This window comes from Rhinichthys klamathensis, unplaced genomic scaffold, assembly GCF_029890125.1.
Source record: "Rhinichthys klamathensis goyatoka isolate OS25496 unplaced genomic scaffold, OSU_Roscu_1.1 h1tg000009l_1, whole genome shotgun sequence".
Lineage (NCBI taxonomy): Eukaryota > Metazoa > Chordata > Actinopteri > Cypriniformes > Leuciscidae > Rhinichthys > Rhinichthys klamathensis.
Genome location: NW_026606562.1, coordinates 5772736 through 5794181, shown reverse-complemented (window position 1 = coordinate 5794181; position 21446 = coordinate 5772736). Strand labels below are relative to the sequence as shown.

The 21446-nt window shown below is 39.6% G+C and overlaps 1 protein-coding gene across 6 annotated transcripts in view; it reads left to right on the top strand.

The window, feature by feature from the left end:
- add3a (adducin 3 (gamma) a) overlaps positions 1 to 21446 on the top strand; it is a 100775-nt gene that overhangs the window by 60525 nt on the left and 18804 nt on the right. For 3 of the 6 annotated variants that reach the window (XM_056260699.1, XM_056260679.1, XM_056260690.1), the window contains exons 1-5: positions 721 to 986; positions 5817 to 6039; positions 17370 to 17508; positions 19473 to 19624; positions 20115 to 20195. In XM_056260699.1, coding sequence (XP_056116674.1) covers positions 5845 to 6039; positions 17370 to 17508; positions 19473 to 19624; positions 20115 to 20195 — 567 coding nt within the window. In that variant the 5' untranslated portion in view covers positions 721 to 986; positions 5817 to 5844. Of the gene's footprint in view, positions 1 to 719; positions 987 to 5816; positions 6040 to 17369; positions 17509 to 19472; positions 19625 to 20114; positions 20196 to 21446 lie in introns of those variants that run through there. The other 3 variants (XM_056260662.1, XM_056260670.1, XM_056260653.1) reach the window with 2 other exon arrangements.

Below are 21446 nucleotides of genomic sequence, written 5' to 3'. Positions count from 1 at the left end.
AAGGATACCAGAAGTACATCCACCTAGAAAAGTAGTCCCACTGCTTAAAGAATTATTTTGACAATTTAATATCTCAAATAAAACATACTTTTGTTTGAAAGAATTAATACAAGTGCTTTAACATAAATATCAGCTGCGTCTTTCTCTTCTTTTCTTTTTTTTTTTGCCTGGTTTTATAAACTAATGGAATTAAGAGTCAAAAGGATTGTCTATCACAGATGCTGTCGATACTGATGGACTTGTATTGAACCCAAAACATTGATTGAATCAAACTTTGCTGTTCATTGCTCATATTTCGTGTTGACGATAAAACGGGCATACAAGGTTACTGTGAATCACAGCTGTGTTCCAGCTGCTAATGAAAGACGCTAATACTTTAACAGTGTCCTGTTCACATCTATGTGTAGATTGCTTGTGTCTGAGGCGAGCTATGAGGATAATTCGGTTATAGTGTGGATTTGTGTCATACTGTAATTTTATATCTCTCTCTCTCTCTCACACACACACACACACACACACACACACACACACACACACACACACACACACACACACACACACACGCAGTATCGTAAACACTGACCTTTAATTCTTCTAGCTTGGACACGAGTGGGCGGGGCACAGTAGATATCCTACGTTCTGATTGGATTTGTGCGCTCAGTGAAGGGGCCGCATTAGTAGGTCACATGACCACTTCAGTTTCTCTCTCTCTCTCTCTCTCTCCCGAAGCAGATCCTCTCAAAGAGACTCCCACGTACAAACACACACACGCACGCACTACAGCCGAAAATCCCCTATTTACGAGGGAAGAAGAGTGTGAGGGTTGCTTTGTGCGCTTTACTGAGTGGAATTGCGGACTGTTTGTGGAGTTTTGGGACTGTTTTTGTCGTGTTTAATCCTCCGAGGTAATCTGGGATTCTCGAGGCGGGAATGAGAGAGATGCGCTCGAGCGCTCACTGGACTTTCACTCTGTGAGGATCAAACAGGTGAGTTTAACGGCACAAGTTCTGGAAAACCACTCCGTTTTCTGTTCAGGCTTACTATTTAACCCTGCATTGTCGTTTAAAGGCAATTTGAATGATTAAGTAAACTACAAATATCGCCACCTGCAATCACAAAGGCGTCAAAACAAGATTTAAAGGTCTTATTCGTCAACCGTCACTATTTTTGTAACCTTAAAACCCTATTTTTTTGCATCTAATCATGTAATTTGATAATTTTGTGCTTTTTTAGCTTGCTTTGTCGTTATTTTCTGCGCGAGCACGCACACACCCCCTCGCGCGCCGACAGTCCGCTATTCTGAGCGCGAGACCCTTTGCAACGCCTGAAATCTGAGTCTGAAAATCTCTCTCTATTTATAGATCTGCTAAAGATAAAGAGAGAAATAGTACGGCATACTGACGATGATGAGGGGTGTGGGAGGAAACACGCATATCGTACAGTTCCCTCAAAGGCACTTTAGGGCGCTTAAAACTTAAAAAAAAAAAATGTATAAATGTCAAATGACATGTGTATGTTAAAGGAACACATACAGTCCTCAGGTCAGTCGCACCCGCTGTGAATGGTAAGTAGTGATTGTAATGGTTCATTTGAGGGTGACTGCTGTCTGAAATGGGACTCATGTCAAACTGAATCTAAGCTGTGTGAGAGAAAGCAGTAACACAATGAGGCATTGACTGTAGTGCACACTGTGAATCTTGTGACTCGTACTGCTGGTGTCCCTGTAGTGTATTTTATTGTCTTCTGTGGCTATTGTATTACTATACTAGTGTCCTTTCTGTTATTACAGCACTGATCTCTATGCATGTGTGAGAGAAATCCGGCACAGCAGTTCATTATTGCCTGCCGAACAGCTGTTATAAGTGAGGATTGAGGATCCTCCCCATTTCCCACACTTTTTTATTTTCCTCAGACACCCATGATGAGAGTTTGGAGCAATCAGCAACACCTTACAAATCAACACTGCTTTGCATAAAGCAGTCGATAAGCTGAGATTGACAGGCATGGTTATATAATTTCATGTACAGGACATCTGCTGCCTGTCCCAGTCGATTCAGATCCAGATTCATATTTAGCAGATTATAATTCCATTATGCAGTTTTTCAACAGATGGTGGAAAGTTTTAAATGGTTAGTTAGTTCATGCAAAAAATACAGTCATGCCTAAAAAGTAGGCATGGCACAAAAGTAGCATCTCTAATGCTCACCAAAGCTGCATTTATTTATTTTATTATTATTATTTTTTCTGAATCACAATGTATATTCTGAAAGACTGAAGAAGCTGTTGATTCTTCTGTCAGACGCATTTAAGCAAAGAGTGCCTGAGAAAAACGCGTCCTCCTGGTTCAGTTTCTGCGGTCAGATGAGATGTTGTCAGGCTACATGTCAGTGTCATTAATTCTAATGTTATTTTCATAACTTGTTACTAAATAAAAAGTCTCTCACCTCATTAAAACAAACGTTCCTGTCTTACAAATGCAGAGGCGCCTACAATAGTGGCTTAATGGGTAAATGTGGGTCCCATAGTCAAACCAGTTGAGAACTCGTACTAAACTCTATAACTTATACGAAAAAATCACACTAACTGCTTTAACTGTGATTTTTCTCTTTCACTTTCATTTTTATTGAACAATTATTACATTTATTATTATTTTTTTGTTCTGAAAGGTAGTCATACCTTTCATGTTTGAAACAACATGAGGCTGAGTGAACCGAATTTATATTTGTTGGGTCTTGAAGGGACAAATACAGTGGTTATTGTCTGGTGAGATCCACCCACCTGCTGTTGTTGTCATTGTTTAGAGCGGTTCGTAGTTCTGCCTTTCAGGCTTGGCTGCCTTCTTCGTGTTGTGTTTCTGTTTGTGGGTGGGTGTGTCAGAGAGAGCCAGGGCTCGCTAGGTTTGATTATTGCATCATAAGTTGAAACGCATGAGTTTTGTGTGCACATATGGCTTGTTGTCTTGACAGCATAATAAACCTAAGCGACGTCCCCTCAAGCTTCCCTCTTCCTGTTAGTCAGATGTATCGTAGACTTTGCATTTGTTTATGTTTGTGTGTGTTTATTTGACTTTTTAACCTAGAAGGCAACTCTTAATCAGGTTAATAGGGATATTTGATGCTATAAGTTTTGCATGTGTGCGGTAGAGCACACACCTAAAAATGTGGTGAAGTATTGCTTCCTGTTGGCTTGGGCTTTTATTCAGCCCGCCGTGTGTGTGTTTCTGGCAGAGATGTGTGCCTCTAATCTGAACCATCTTTCCAAGTGCCATTTGACCTGAAAGAGCAGCTTAGCAACGTACAGCCGAGTAAAGAAGCCCACCCGCCCCTGCAGGATGAAGCGGAGACGAGAGTGAGTGTGAAAACAGAGAAGTACAGGTGAAAGCTTTTCACTGCGGCCTGGGAAAATGCCTGACACACACTCTGGCGCAACAGCAGAAGTGATTTGAAAACAGTCCCAGTTGAATGTCCGATTTCAGTGGTCTTTGCTTGCCATTAATAGTCTTAATAGTGTTGCTTAGCAGAGTTAAACTACCACTTTAACTCATCACATTTTCATGTCACAGACATGAATGGTGCTTCAAATAATGCTGCTTGTTCAGCAGGGCTGTCACTTTTGTGAAAAAATCCTGTTAGATTTTTGAGACGCAAGTGTTCATTGAATCGATTGTAAAATCGATTTTCCATGTCTAAAGACGTTTCCATTTTCATCACCAAATATAGGCAAATCCACGGACACCTAACAGGCATTAGGACGAGCGTAAAGAGGGCGCTTGAGACGCACAAGTCAGCAATATTCCTGATGATTTATTGGCGTGAAGTTTCGTGCACAATGACAAACAGGAGCGCAACATTCAGGGATTGAAATTAACTCCCACCAAATGCGGGTAAAAATGAACTTTGGCGGGTTACGCTGTCCAATCACGAGCCAATCTGGCGTGTTTCTATGTTTACTCACTTTCTTTGCTGTGGAAGTTCATGTAAGCCAAATCTGCGCAAATACGCAACTCGTGAGTAAGTAAGTAAGTAAGTAACCTTTATTTATATAGCACCTTTCACAGACAAGAAGGGTCACAAAGTGCTTCACAATAAAAAAATGAGTCCACATGATATATTAAATACAGCGTATTGAGCAGAATCTGCGCATTTCTGGCTTACTTGAACACACACGTCACTACGCAACAAATAACGGCGCTCATTGTTCACTTGCATTGAAGTAATAGCGAATATTATAAAGCATTTGGTTAACAGAAAAGACATTGTTATTTTCCACCATCCTTCATGTTCTGTGTGCTGTATTGATCTGTCCACCTAAAACACATTTTTGGTAAAATAAAATAAAATAAAAAAAGGGCGTTAAAATCGATTCCCTATTTTCGTTTTCGATACTTGTGTTGGTTGGTCCGATCGATTGTGCAATCGATTTTCGAACGTAAAGTGACAGCCCTATTGTTCAGGAGAGGTGTGCTGTTACTTTTCTTATCACTCAAACATGCTTTTCTCACCCGTTGGACAATAAAATGATCAAATCATGTCCTTAAATACAAAGTTTGGGTCGCCAGGTCGGTCATTTTTATTGTTTTTGAAAGAAGTCTCCTTATATTCATCAAGGCTGCATTTATTTGAAAACAAAAACAGCAATATTGTGAAATATTATTGCAATTTAAAATAATGGTTTCTATTTCAATATATTTCAAATGGGTGATGAACTGAGAAATCAAATTTTCCTTTTGACATCTAAGAGGTCATCAAATTATAAGAATACTTTACTTCCAAGTCTTCAATGCGAGACGCCCATAAAAACCGAGCGTTTTTGAGCTAGGCTCAAAACTAGGGTAGAAAATAGCCTATTACTTATTAATTTTGATGTTTTTGAATGTAAAAACCAAGCGAACGTCATAAGTTGACCTTAGACAACAATATAAAACTTAAAAAGCCAGTTCATGACCCCTTTAAACTAATTCATTCCCTGAGATGCAAAGTTGAATTTTCAGCATCATTACTCCAGTCTTCAGTCACATGATCCTTCAGAAATCTTTCTGATCTGATGATTTAATGCTCAAACATATCATATCAACTGGAGAAAAACAACAACAGATGTGCTGCTTCATATTTTTGTGGAAACTGTGATACATTTTTTCAGGCTTCTTTGATAAATAGAAAGTTCAAAAGAACAGCATTCATTTATAATAATATAAATCTTTTGTAACATTATTAATGTCTTTACTGTCACTTTTGATTAATTTCATGCATCCTTGCTGAATAAAAGTATCTTACCAACCCCAAACTTTTGAACGGTAGTGTGCCATCTGGAGAAATTCATTTTTAATACTCTACAGCTTTACTCAAACTAGAGAGAGAAATCCAAATGGCTGGGACAACTGTGTGTGTGTGTGTGAGAGAGAGAGAGAGCAAAAATCAGGCCTAACTAAACCTGATAGTGTAATAGGATAGCGCTGGCCTCCTGTTGGTTGACCTGACGCCACCCTTCACTGTTGGCGGGACAGCCACTCTCTTCTTTTTGTTGAGGGTGAACAAAGAACAAGGTCCATTGTGAATAGTGATACTCTCAGCAAGTGAGTTCAGCGTATGTGCGGTTGCCTGTTTTTTGATTGTATTGATCGGTGGACTTATGTGCGTGTTTGTGTGGGATGATAGGTTTGCTCTCAGAGCATTACTGATCAAGACAGTTTTGCCTGTCAAATGAAGTGCACAGGCTTCCTCTCGCAGGTTTTTTTTCATTCAGTGAGTGGAACATGTATTTTGTGTTTACTAGGGATGTCCAATAATAAGTATTTATACATTTTTCTTTCTTTCCAGGTGAAAACAGCAGGACAATACAGTAGAGATGAGTGGCGAGTCGAGCCCGGGGGTGGTGACAACCCCTCCACCCCCCAGCGTGGGGAAACGGGAGGGTTACTTCGACCGCATCAATGAAAATGACCCCGAATACCTGCGTGCACGCAACATGTCACCTGACCTGCGACAAGACTTCAACATGATGGAGCAGAAGAAAAGAGTCACACAGATACTACAGAGTCCAGTAAGAAAACACAAACACTCACTGTGAAAAAAAATATATTTTTTCGAATTTGGCTGAGGAATTACCCCCAAAAGACAACTTCTAGTCATTATTGTGTTAAATGAGAAAAGCATCAAATAGGCGTTACAAAAAGCAGCGTTAGAAGGAAATATTATATTTGATTCAACATTTATTACACACACTTTTAGGCTTCATCTGGCCAGTAAATGGCAGATGATTCATTTTTGGGTGAACTATCTCTTTAATGTTTTTTTGTTTTTTTAATTAATATGGAAATTAGGCTTGCTGCGATAGTCAGTGTTACCAGTGTTCAGCCGCAACACCGGTTACATCACTTGCCCACCGCGGCACCGCCCCCACCGTCGTTTTGCAATGCAATGGGGGAAGATTTGGTTTCAAAGCAAAATATACGTGGACGATTGTGAATCGAATCACAAATGTCAAAAATCGATTTTCTAAATGTTAATTGATAACGTAATGTTGGCGCTAGGGATGCAACGATTACAGATTTTGTAAGTACGATTATTGTCTGAGAAATAATCACGATTTAACGATTATCACGATTATTATGCATCAATTAATTTCACAACACTACTAATGTATAATATCACATGAACACTCAACACTAGATTTTAATGTGTTATTTATTGCTGCCACAACACAGTACAAAATTATAAAATAACAAACAATAATCAATCTCTTCCTTTGGAATTAAAGAGAAGTGCTTTGTAAACATCCAGTATTTTTCTTTTAAAAATAACAAATTAAGTCAAAGCCAGGCTCTTTGATTGAAATAGATCACAAAATTATTAAGTGTTTAGTTTGTTCTAAATTTATTTTCAACCTGAGGTAGAAAACTTGAAAACAATATCTTGTTGCTATTTGACTTAAAAACATAAATAATACTATAAAGGGATAAAAATCCCAAATGAAAATAAGAATAAACAAAGTATTTGGCTCTATTGAATTAAATGTAAGCTAAATATTAACTATGCATTTCTTTTAAAAGAAAACAAATGTAGTCCAAATGTTATCTACTCCAATATTATTGTACTTATTTTAATACTCTTTTTAAATTATTAATCCAAATTTGGCATGTGCCTTTAGAAAATCATCTATTATAATCTCATTATTTTGGCTTGTTTGTTTGAAGTTTAAGTAAAAAATATAGAGATAAACTGAGATCATCTCTCGTGTTATTAATAACTGAAATGCAGTTAATTGGTAGTCCTGGAGAAGTCTACACGGCCCTGATCTTATGTTAGTGTTTTACACCGGGCATATTACAACTACAAAGCCTAACATTTACTCAACACAGACAGGAGAAAGCAATAGGATATTAAGTTAAATGTTCACTGACTGAAACTCTTGAGAGCACGTCACATTCTGTTTTCCACACTTACGTTACCAAAACGTTGAGAACAGTTGAGATGTTTTTATCTCGACGCGGCGCGGACGCGCTTGGAAAAAACGAGCGCATCGCTTCCATTATGAGCGTGCATTCCGCGCGCCTACATTTGAAATAACGAACTTGACCGCCCAAAAGACGTGATAGCTGTATGAACAGGCCCTTAACGCGTTTTTTCGGTGGAAATAGAGCGTCGCTGCTAGTCCCTCTGCCATATGGGTGATGAGCACGGCACTTTAAGCTGGTGCACGCTGTGTTTTCGTTTTGTGTTAGTTGCAAAAGTTCCTTTCCGTGCAGAATCTGCACGGAAAGGAACTTTTGCAGAACACTCGGTGTAGCATAGTCTTTACGATTAATTAACCGTGACGTTTTAAAGCGCGGTTAATTGTGCAATCCGGTAATCGCTGCATCCCTAGTTGGCGCCTGGACAGTCTGTGGCGTGCAGCTGTGCGCATAACAGAGACGCATGATGGTTTAGCGAGTAATCCGACCGGCACCCTCTGGATTAAAATCTAGCGTAACTTTGGCTTCTATGAAGTTGAAGGAAAAAGGACCTGGACAAGAGCCACACTTTATGCAATTAGCGCTCCAGACTGCGACCAAATGGGCGACAACACGTTGCACTGGTGCGACCACAACGTTGTCCAATTGATAAGAGCTGCAACTTCTGTTACATACGAGAAACATCAAATGGCAAACGAAACTGAAACTAAAATGGCGCTATTCATTTGAGCTGCGCTGCGCGAGCTCAGAACAGGTTTACTCGTGGGCCGATCTCTATCACTCGACACTTAATACACAGCTCTGGGAGATCCAGTGAGAAAGCGTTTGAATTGACCGCAGAATTAATAATATGTCCGATCAAACAGCGCTAACGTGGAAATCAGGACAACCTTAAAAGCTTCCACCCAACTCAAAAAGGCAGAGCGAATTACAAACTCTATCGCAACATATATTGCCAAATCACTTACATTTGTTTAATTAATAAAATATAATGGAAGTAAATTCATTATGGATCATTATAAATACTTTGCTTTAAAAATACCAAGTAGTCACACAGTGAGAAAAAAGATGCATCGATAATCGTTTTATCATCGCATCGCAGCCCTCTGAATCGAATCGAATCGAAGTGCCTAGAGATTCCCACCCCTGATATTTAAGCGAGTTTTTCATTTGTACTGTTTCGTTGTTGTGTTTTTTATTAAGAATAATAATGAACCCACCATTCAAGCAATTGTCCCACCCGAATTGGCCCTAATTCGAGAATTTCGAGATTGTGAATTAATTTAGTTTTTAAATCGAAATCATGACACCCTTAGTTATGAGTGGCCGTGCGGCCGTGCGCATTTTATGTTCGCTTAAGAATTAGCGATTTAAAAGTGAGGGGCATAAGAGGTCCCTTAGTCGCTCTCGCAGTACTTTGATGTCATAAACCGATCGGTCTGTGCAGCGCCAGTTCAAGTCGAGCAAGCCTATTGGCTCTATTAATGTATGGGCCATTGAATCATTGGTTCACCCGATTGATTCGCTCAAAACGCGGATTTATTCAGAAACGAAACACTGCTGTGTGTTGCGGGGAGACGCACAACGGTCCTGCTCTGGCTTTACAGGTGATATTTTCATTGGCAAAATTGAGCAAAAGCAGACAATATTGTGTCTGAAATGTACCACAATATTAACTTATTTATTGAACTGTTGTATAAATCAATATCACATTTGCTCTCGTGCTATTTGGAACAAAAATGTTATTAAACTATTGGAATTTTTTTTTTTTTTTTTTTTTACAAGAAAATTTCTTATTTCAGGTAAATTCATGTTTAATTCTTTGCGTTAGTTATCATTTTTTGTAATTATTTGTGAAATTGTTGAAATTGAAATGTTTTTAGAGTGAATTGTTTTAAAGTAAAAACAAATTTTCCAGTGCACACCGAAACAACACTTATGTACACAGTTTTGTTAAAGCAATATACAGGGTTGTTTTCCACTTTTCCACCGATTTAATCGGCAAGAATGTGCTTTAAATGTAAACGTGTTTACTTATAGATTTTACAGGTTGTCTCGAGCCATGTGGTTTTGAATAAACGCCATGCCACCGTGAAGTTTACATTCAAAGCTTGGCATGAACTTCTAAAGTTAGTTTTGAACCCAGCCGCTTGCACCTTACACAGCCTCTCTGTTCACAATGAAAGATTTATGGTTTATTTTTATCAGATGAGTAGGTTTGTCAGCAAGTTAATTGTGCGTTTGGTGTGATGTTTTGAGTTACAGCTCAATCGTACACACAAAGCCACAGCTGCACCGTAAAACCCATCTGGAAGACCACACCCTATTACATGCACACCACCGACATCCACCTCTCACATATAAACACAATCCAGCCAGCGAAGCACAGCCCTGCACCTCTGACCTACAGTAGAGAGATTATAGCCAACACACACAAGATTACGGTTAACACACACTGGAGAGATTACAGTGGACATACTGCGCAGATTACACTCCTGCAGACATTTCAGTAAACACACACTGTTTAAAGGAATGTTCTGGGTTCAACACAAGTTAAGCTGTATGGACGACATCTGTCGCATGCCATCGATTAACTCAGCAAATAATACCAACTTGTACCTCACTTTGTAATTTTTTATTTAAACCATTTTAAAAATAAATATTAAAATAAATTTTACGTTTTAATGATAAATGCAAAATATAAATTTAAAACACAATGTAAAATATATATTTAAGGGTGTCGATCTTAAATCGAAATCGATCGAAATAAAAAAAAAATCGAATCGATTGAATTAAAAAATGGAATCGTTGACGCTGCCACGCCCTCATGTCACGTCCGGTCGGCGTGCCAAGCGGGAAAAACCACGCGTGTTGAAAAGCTGCGAGTCTATGGTCAACCTCCTCTAACTTAGCTACAGCCATTCAAAAGATAGCATGGCAACTGCAGATGCAGCAGACCCATCGACAGAACTTGAACCCCCTCCTCTTTCATGGAAGTCGCAGGTGTGTACGTTTTTTGGATTTCCAGTGAGTTATGTTGACAACGTTCGCGTTTCAAAAAACCCACAGTTTACTTTGCAGACATCCCAAGTCTCGCGGAAGTTCCTGGAGTCTCCCGCATATTGATAGCGGCTCTGATGCCCGCAAATCAGTTAATCTCCCGGAATCTAGAGTGAGCGAGCAAGAGCGCGCATGCGAGACAGAAAAACTGTGCTCCAAACCGTATAGCGCGCACGGCAGAGAGGGAGAGAGCGAGAGACCTTGCGTGTGTGCCTCATGAAGCGCATGTAAGACAGAGAGCATCCTGATTGGCCGGTTTCGGCTTTGAAAAAAAATAAATGTAAAAATCGAGAATCGAACCGTGACGTTAGAATCGAAAATTTAATCGAATCAAGGATTTGGAGAATCATGACACCCCTAATATATAGGGTTTTTGTGGTGGAAAGGATCAGTCTAAACTTCTGTACTTAGAGCAGATCTGCAAGGTTGAGCGCTTTAACGTCAGTATTTGAAAGTGAAATGCATTCTTTCTGTCATTGCAATCTCTGTAATTGTGATAAACAAGAGGCAGTGTGACAGCACGGTTAATTACGGCATGGCCTGCTGGGCTTTATTAGCAGCAGCTGTCCGAGCAGGTGTTTCTGAGACGCACTATATACTATTCTCACTCATCCTTCACTCTGTGTGGAGAGGAGCCAGGCCGGGTAGGCAGCAGGTGTATCGGCACACAGGACTGTGTGTTTACGTCTGCGCTATCAGAGATGATTCAACAAGCCTCTCTTTCATCTCTCTCGCTCTCTCTCTCTCTCTGTAGCATCAGGGTTTCCATGTGTGTGCGTGTGGAAGAGAGCTGCTTAAATTACACGTCTGTCCGTAGACTGTGTTTAAGGTCAGACTATTATAGGCAGGGCGGAGTTTGCTATGCTTAGACCTCATCTGCGCTGTCACAACCAAAACAAATGAAGACATCTCAATGTTAACGCAAGCCGTTCTGGAAACTGAGGAAAAGTAGTGGTTTGCTCTGACGGATATTTGCTTAGGAGGTTAAACAACATGTTAATGATATTAAACTGTTATGGCAAAATTGAATTTGTCTTGAATTTCCTCCCTTGGGTTATTTTTAGTTCCCCCCACTCCCCTCTGTTTCCATTTTCAGCATTAAAGCATGCCATTCCCAGAGTCGTAACTGTTTTCCAAGAGCGCTGTGGTTTGGTTTGGTCAGGACCCTCACGTTTGAGAGGATTTCATGCTGAGAGGCAGGCGGGATCGTTCATACCTTGTCCCGGGCGTCCAGTTCTCATTCAAGCACAATTTAATACTTGCACAGGGAATTAGAGCCCAGGATATCTCCATCTCACCTTTGTACTTAGTACGTAGTTTTGGCTCGGACTATTACGCTTGAAGAGCCGCCCATGTGCTCATAGAGTGAGGTGAATGGGTTTCTAAAACAAATCAGACAGCATATCAAAACTCACTCTGACCCACATTACAATGTCTTAAAGGCTAGATAACGGCCATCCTCCACCATGACGGATACAGTTCTATGGTTTGATATTAATGTATTATGAAGTTATATCTTCACCGCTTTGATCTAATGACAAGTGTGGGCATAATAGCCTGTGTTTATGTGATGGCGTAACCCTGTACAAGCATGTTGGCTGCATGGCTTGTTTTGGAGGCATGTTTGATGTAGGGCTGCAGCTATCGATTCTTTTTGTAATCGATTCATCTAGCACTTAATCGATCGATTAATCGAGTAATCTAAAAAAAAAATGTGTGTGTGTATTTTTAAACAACCAAAACAAATAATGCATAATGAAAATGATGTGGCTGTAAAATTATCAAGCATTTGGCTTTTATTTCTCAAAAAAAAAAAAAAAAACTGGTATTTATTCCAACTTCAACATTTGGCTCCAAAACTAAGCCTATTTATTGCAATTTTTACCCATTTAGTATAAGTGCCAACAATGTTCTATGCTCAATTACTTTGGTAGCCGATTAAAATGTCTTCCCCAAAAGTATGAGTGGATTTGGAGAAGCAGGCTGGGGAATTTCATTTTTGTTGTCTGTAACTATTTGGAAGACGTGACATACAAACAAGGTCTCGCAAAGACTGCAATACAATATTTGTTCCTCCATCACGTCGCGGTGTATACAGTGAATGCATGCTGAAATTATTGTTGCGTGGCTACATAAAAGTTTAAGCATATGTGATGCATTGCCGCAATTGATCTGACTGGCGCGTGAGAGAGACGAGGGTGCATGCGTGTGTGTGTGTGAACCGAACGCAAATTTAATTATTTGCGCGAGTGTATTACATACAAAGTCAATGCAAAGACGCGAATAGACGCATCATTCGTCCCGGGCGTCGCGAATGACGCGAATTGGGAGACTCGTTTGCCGCGAACGTCTTCCGCGCAAGTTGAAAAATTTGAACTCAAGCGAATGTTCAAGCGTCTAACTAGACGTGATAGACGCGTATTTGACGCTCTATTCGCGTTCGTGTGAACTAGGGCTGCAACGATTAGTCGACGTTGTCGACAACGTCGACAATAAAAATATGTCGACAAATATCTTTGTTGTCGAGTAGTCGTTTGATCTCACGTGACCTAATGTAAGGGCCTGCAATCCCGCGATTTGACCGCTACGGCGCTGTAGCGCTAGAGTGTAGTGCAGCCCTTACAAATGCTATTGCGGTAGAAGAGAAAACAGCGCGAATTATGACAGTGCAAACGAATCCGAACTAGCAAGGTTTAGGTTTGGGAAAGTTTCACAAAACTTCAAATCAAGAATGCTGTCGTGTGCAATTTTCACGGGAGCACAACATGCATGTTGGAGTACAAGAGGAAACATCCCGGCAAAAGAGGAGCCGGTGAGAAGTGAGTGTTCTCCAGCTGGAGCTTACTAACCAGCGGCAAATCTCTCTTTATTAGAGAATGCAATACTACTAATAATAGTAATAATATTATCAATAGTAATATAATTACAGTAATGTGATGACTTATTTTGTATAGAATAAAGCTTGATCGAGCTTAGGAGTCAGGGCTGTTTTGATTATTGTAACACTATTAGTATATTAGGTATTATTATAGGCTAGTCTTATCACTTGCCTGTATTTTGTTCAATAATCATGAATACTTACAAAACGAGATGTTATATCCTTCCTATGATATAGGAAGAATATCATGGCAGTTACTTTATCATACTATAAATTAAAAGGTGAATGAGAACGTCTCTGTCAGCTCAATTGTCATGTAAAAAAAGATTGTAATTTTATAATTATAAAAAATTGTTTGCAGATTAATATTTTACCATTCTTTGTGTCCTGAAGTAAATGTCCCTTTTTCTGTTTCAGTTCTAAGAAAAGCAGTGGGCCTATTAAACAATGCTTAGAGAGCATTTGTGTGTGATTTGAGTTGGACCGAAATCTGAAAACTTAAAGAGAATGACCTGTTTAGTTGGCTCAAAGTTCATTAAAACAACTATTTCAAAAGCTGAAGTGATTTTCTTTTTTTATACTATAGTTAGAATATGTATAACTCAATGTTTTAACTAATTGGAAAAGCTGAATAATCGTTCCAAACTTACTGATTAGTCTGCGAAATAATCGATGATTAGTCGATTAATCGTTCTAATAATCGTTAGATTAATCGATTATCAAAATAATCGTTTGTTGCAGCCCTAGTGTGAACACACCATGGTTACCTTGTTTCAGCGACGCTTGGTGAGACAGCATGGAGTGGATGTTTTCGGTTCAGATGCTGAATCGTTGAAGTCGTACTGTTGTGGTATTCCAGGTCTACTTTGCAGTAGACACATTGCACCTTGTTCTCTTCCTTTTTAAGTATGTAATGATCCCAAACTTTAGACATTCTCTGCCGTTTATGGACATCTTTACTCCCCGCCATCGCGCCAACTAAATTCAAATTGTATCTAGGGGTGTGCCGGTTTCAGAATTGGTGATGACGGTTATGACGTGAGTCAAATGTGACGGTTCATAACATAACCGTCGTCGGGGGGGGTGGGGGGTTGAATAACTGTTCGTCTGTTATAGGACAACTTAGTTTGAATAAACAAGCAGACACTGATTAGCTACTGGCTCTACGTTTATTTAACATGATCAGCAAGACAATTAGAAGTGAATGTGCTTTCCATTAAATGTATCACACAGTAAACAAATCCTTAACTAACAAAACAAACAAACGTTGCAATGAACGTGCTTTTTTTTTATTAAGTCACACACAGTAACAAAACCTTAACGAAAAAACTTTGGAATGAACTTTGCAATTTAGACGCGCAAACTGCGTGCCGGTGCGGTGAGACGTGCATGCTCGGGCAGATTCGGCTTGAAGTCTATGATTCGGACGCGGCGCCGCGCGCGCTGTTACAAAAAAAAGCCGTGCACACAGCCCATAGATATAAACACACAGCCAAGCCAAATGGGGTCTTGCCGGTCTTGCGCACCGAACGCGTCATTTTTGCCGCGCGCACCTTCGCGATCGTGCGGACGCGTCGAGTATAAACAAGGCTTTACTCCGTGTCAGCGCGCGCTCTGATCGGTGAAGGTGCACAGACCTCTCCCGAATCATCTCCAGCAGTAGCAGCCTCCGTTTCCCTCTTAAGCTGATATTAGTATTTAAACATTCTCTATGATAAATTTTTTTTGTAAAAAATATTTTAATAGCACGGTTTTGGCGGTTATAGAGTTCTAATGACGGTGTTCAACTATAACCGTCGGTCTCACGGTTATATAATAACCGTCACACCCCTAATTGTATCACGCGCTATAGTATAGATCCCTGCGCGTATAGTGCTCGTCATAGGAATTTAACGAGGCTTCGAGGCAGAGTTTTTGCCTCGAGGCATTTTTGTAATCGAGTAAATCGATGAATCGTTTCAGCCCTAGTTTGATGATTCCCACAGTTAATCGTTCATCATGATTCACCTCTAAAGTACTTTGCTGAATGAAACCTAAACACAGCAAAACTGATCCCAGATTGCTTGTGTGCTTGTTCGCACCTATTTAGTGTAGTAGACAAGCATCACTATTACTATTGCTCATACTTAAAGTGCGGTCACATTAGCAAAATTAGCTAAATTTTCCAAGCAAAAAAACATCCATTGTCTTTTGTCAATAGTAAGTGATTTATGTAGTAGAACTTACACAAAAGTAACATTCAAACCAAGAAGCTTTCTTCTGTTAAACACGGCGAATTCGCATTACCCACTTGAATGCGTTGCGAAATCTTTATGGGGAAATTTTTCACCTTCACGCTATTTTCCCAATTTCATAGATAGATTCCTATTAAAATGACTGGATTTTGCCCACAAAAAGTCTCATAATAACAGCAAATGTGACCACACCTTTAACAGTTAAAAATTTTAACAAACCCATAACCGTAGTTTGGGGCTATTATGTGTGTATTAAGGGCATGCATTTGTGGCTTCTTACTTTCCCTTTGTTTTCTCAGTGTATGATTGATGGATTAGGCTCTCGTTCAAAACCAAACAAACATAAAGGCCAATGTAATTTGATTCCTGTGTAGTTTGTTTCACCCTAGATTAGTAATAAGTACTGATTAGTTTACACACAAGCACAAAGCAGAACATTTCTCCTTGTAGATATCCAGTTAACCGTTAACTAAACGCTGAGTGTCTCTCAAAGATTTGATGTCAATGACCTCTGAAACTTTGGCAAATCTAGTGATTGTTGCTTATTGCTTATTATTACTATATAACACAACTTTAAAAAGCCATTATTTATCCCAGTACATGCAATTTGCATAAAGCTAGTCAGACAGATTAAAACAGCTGGTTTTTAACCACTGCTCACCATTTTGTGTGCAAAATCCATCAGGCAATCAGTGAACAGAGCATGTCTGCTTAGACTTGTTTACCTTTCTGATTCTGGTTTATACATGTGTTTTTGCATAGTGTTTGCATGTATTCTGCCTGCTTAGGACATATCAGCGTGACATTCTCGCACACTGTGCTGAAGGAAGTTTTGCATGCATCAGCTCACATCCAGACACTTACTCACACCTGGTAATAAGACAAGTCTTTGTGCACTTGTACAGTAAGAATGAAGTCATCATAACTGAGGTGTTGTGTCAATGAATCTCCTCTGTTATTACCCGCAGCATGTGAGCACTCTACCAATGTCTGCGATTCATTCTTTAGTCTGAACTCTTTGATCCGAACAGGTGTGCAGGATGACAGCACATTTTACAGAAGAGCTTTATCACTGGTTTTAAAAACCAGTTATGAATCAGTGTTTCCCTTAGGATCTTTCTCAGGGGGGGGGGGGGGTAGATCCCCCAAAACTACTAGTGTCGCAGAGCGGGCGTGTTACGGATATGTGGTGGGTTAGGGTCACAATATTTATAGGTATTTAGCAGTGATATTGTCGGGATTTTCTATTTACAACGAAGTTAGCTAATTGCCAGCACAAAATAGGATAGCATTAAAATATAACAATATGTAAGTTTAAAGTGGCTTCATAAATTAATTAAAAACATAAAAAGCAAAACACACCTGAGGCAAAATGGTAGGGGAAACACTGAATGATTTCCTCCTTTAAACATTGAAAGTACATTTTCAAGGTTCCTATGGACTTGAGGGATTTTGGATATAACCAAGTCTTTAAGACAAATGTTACTACAAGAGATGTTACTTTCATCCTTCACTGTCTTCACTGTTTTTGTCTGTAGAGAACATCAGATCTCCTCCTGTTTGGTCTCCTCTAGCTCTTCAGAGTGAGTGGAGTAGGCCTCTAGGTTAATATACTTAACTAGGTGTAGCGGTACAAGTGGGAAAAACTGTACGTGAAGGTTAAAGCGTGAGAGGATTAAAGCTTTGTGTTCATCTCTCATTACTGTGTGTGAGACATCTCTAATCTCATGCTTGCTTTCTCTTTCAGGCATTTAAAGATGAGCTGGAGGGAATGATCCAGGAACAGATGAACAAGGGGAATAACCCAGCAGGACTGCTCGCTCTGCGGCAGATCGCAGACTTCTTCATGACCAGCTCCTTAGCCGGTTTCTCCACCTCCCCCCTCAGTGAGTATCGCCGTGGTGCGGCTCATCTCCACTGCAACAGATTGCATCAGAGACTCCTCCACCTGTTCAGAGTTACACAGTTCAATTCCAATTTTCATTTGCCATTTATTTATGAAGCACATTTAAAAACAACCTCGGTTGACCAAAAGTGCTGTACGTAAAAAATGCACACATGCAGTTTCAAAAGGTTAAAAGCACAAGAGGTTTTTTTTAGCATACAGGTCGCTTAATAATAGCTGTTTCCATAAACAAACGTTGAAGGAGGAAATACGACCAGCCAAGTCAAGAAAGAGTTTGCATTCTTTTATCTCACTACTTCCTGCCTTATCAGCCCATCCAGCTCTCCACACATGTGTCTGTTTTCTCTCTGTGCTCTGCTATGCGGAACTAATCAGTGGAACTTCAGTGAACCCCTTTCAGTACTTACTGTACATTCAGAGCCTAAACCTCATAGGTGTCTGTAGACCATCCATAGGTCTAGAGCATATCACGGATAACTGGGTCTGATATTTAGAAATAAGAATTTAATGTATACATAGTTCAAAATGCAAAGCTCCCTTTCCAGTTTACCCAGTTTATTTATGACTGCCCACATTTGCACAGATATATGAAGTCTATTCAATGTAGATTTTGAAAGCAATTCTCAATCTTACACTACACCAAGCTCCAGATTTATCCAGCTGGAGTTCCATAGAGTTCTGGAATATTCAGTCAACTGGGGTTCTGGAATATTCAGTCAACTGGAGTTCTGGAATATTCAGTCAACTGGAGTTCTGGAATATTCAGTCAACTGGAGTTCTGGAATATTCAGTCAACTGGAGTTCTGGAATATTCAGTCAACTGGAGTTCTGGAATATTCAGTCAACTGGAGTTCTGGAATATTCAGTCAACTGGAGTTCTGGAATATTCAGTCAACTGGAGTTCTGGAATATTCAGTCAACTGGAGTTCTGGAATATTCAGTCAACTGGAGTTCTGGAATATTCAGTCAACTGGAGTTCTGGAATATTCAGTCAACTGGAGTTCTGGAATATTCAGTCAACTGGAGTTCTGGAATATTCAGTCAACTGGAGTTCTGGAAAATTCAGTCAACTGGAGTTCTGGAAAGAGTTCTCGAACATTTAGACTTCTGAAATGTGTTGTCAACCGGAGCTCTAGAATGAGATCCGGTGCTGCGTTTCCCAAAAGCATCATGAGCCCAAGTCCCCAAGAGTGTGGAGACTATTGCCACCAGTGTTTATTACAATAAAATCAAAATGCTTTTGGGAAACGTAGCCCAGTATTTTTTAGTAAAGTGGAGTTCTGGATAGACGTCTGTTTAGTTCAAGGATGAGTTCTGGAACATTTAGCCAAGTGGAGTTCTCTAATATACTTTGTCTGTGCTTTATATAAAATGTGATTATTGTAGATGTGAAGAGCTTAACCGTGTTTATTGTATGGCTGAATTTATAAAAAAATATATATTTCCTTTTCTATTACTATTTACTATTCTTCTTTGACCCGAATCCCTAAAGGTTGGCGAAATTGCAAATTGATGGCAAATTGATTTCAGGAATGTTATTAGCTGTATAAATTCAATCCAACTAAAACGTCTTTATTAGATTTCAGCCGTATCAGTGTTTCATGGACACTTCTGAGGTGTTATCAGTTAATCAGGACACACCACTGGCTTTATTTAGAGCCTGAGTTTGATCAGTATCAGGGTATCGATTTACACACCACTTCGTTGCCCATATTATTCCCACGAGAGCAGTACTAAAATGTCAATTTCAAGTTGTGCGCTCAGGTGGCATCACTCATTAATATCTAATAAACATCTTGATACTTTTAAATGCTTTTTAAATTGAAGTCTTATCTTATTAAATGGTTTAAAACTGTTAACACGAACAAATGAGAAAGCAGCACATAGCAATTTGTTTGTTTTTTTGTTTTTGACCAGTTCTTGAATTGTTCCCGGTTTTCTCAGGTTTGGGCATGGTGACCCCAATAAACGACATGTTCAGCATGGAGTCCAATACTATGGTGAAGGGAGAGAAACAGACCCGCTGCAAACTGGCCAGCCTCTACAGAATAGTGGACCTGTTCAGCTGGGCCCACTTCACAAGCTGTTACATTACAGTAAGCCATAGCTTTCTATCATTAATATTGGTACCAAAGGTTAAATAATATAGTGGATTTTGTGTTAGTATTTTAGAACAAGGAAGTGAAAGTGAATGGCATGCGTGGTGTTATCCAGTGTTTCGCAATCCATTCCTGCAGGCAATAAACATTATATTTCCTCTTATCAGATACTGTTTAATTCATTGAGCCAAGTAGGTCTATAATCCTTCCATTCATTGAATCCCCAATAATGTCATATTATACTATTATATTATTATTATTAAATTATACACAGCTACTTTTTGAATGGCCATCAATGGAGAAATATGCTGTTTGTCATCGTAATTTTGTAGTTACAGCATCTCTGCTCATGCTGATGTGCTAAAAGGGGGAAATATCCAAAAAAAAATGAATATATGGATGACTGGATGGATTAAAAAACCTCGTTCTAATTTGATCATGAGAAGAAAACCAGCTGCTTATTTGTTTTTGTTTTTTTACCTTGTAGGTTCGTGTCAGTAAGGAGCAGGATCACATCCTCATCATCCCCAGAGGGCTGTCCTTCGCCGAGGCCTCTGCGTCCAATCTGGTAAACAAACTGTCTGTCTCGCATTATCACAGCAGAGCCTGATACCGGTTCTGGGAACGGCTTGAGCATCACGCCCACAGGGCTGACAGGGTCACTTTGAGCAGCGACTTTAGCTCAAACTCACATTCCAGTGAGAATGAAAATAGATTCGACAGGCTTTTTGTCGTTCTTACCTTCGGGATTCATTTATCAGTTACATATTATGTTGATGACATGATAAATGATTCATTAATGCTTCAGTTTTGATCAAATTGGTTATATTTTATGCTGCTTTGGCATTTCCGTTTTCTTAGTGGTTTAACAGCCTGTTTAAATTATTGAGACATTATTATTGCCCAGAGCTTAATAATAGTTGAAATGATATGTGTTTTTCTTTGTATTTGGGATTTAAGTCTGAAATGTGCCGTGCACAGAGGGAACGTGTGTTGGCAGACCTTGACTGAGCTCTCTGATCGTTGCCAATGTTTGACACGCTTAATCAGCCGGTTATTTCTTTGAAATCTCAGAGTGGGTTTTGGATCCGTACTAGCCTGTGTGTTCATGTTAGTCGGAGGCTTTTAGTGCCTGTAGTTGTTCATGCTTATTATTGTGTATTCTTATTATTTTCCTGGTCCTGCAAAACCCCTGCACTGAACATTTAGGATATTTTCCTAAGTATACTCCAGTTTGGCACTAGAAAGTTCCTTCCCTGTCCAGTGTTTGTGCTATTTCTCTCCAGAAGTCGGCATATTTAAATGTCTTTGTACTTAAAACTAGAGTTGCTGCAATTTCGGAGAGGCTAGCACTAGCAAGCTAGTTTTGAAAGCATGAGATCCCACCCTCCCTTCAGAGCGTCTCCAAAGACACCAAAACACACGAACACACACAGCAGAATCTGCAAAGCCTCACAAGATGAGAGACGTTAAACTACCCCATGTCTCAAAGCACATAACAGTACAATAATAATGAATGTAAACTACTTACAGAGCTCTTACTTGTACCACCTGACTGCTGCAGATTCATTTCTGTGTTGATAGTGTTGACATAAAAACACATATATCCAAATCTGAGGATGTGAACAGCTCCAGCTAGAACGGGTTACCATCTCGTAATTACGGTTATGGCGTGAACGTAATGAGTTTTGACATGCTGCTCGTGGTGGATGCTGTTTTGACAAATTCCTGCCAATCAGGTGATTTAGTGCTGGAATGAATTTGCTAAGCACATTTGTCGTCCTGTCTGCAGCATTTATGACTCCGTGAACAGAATTGA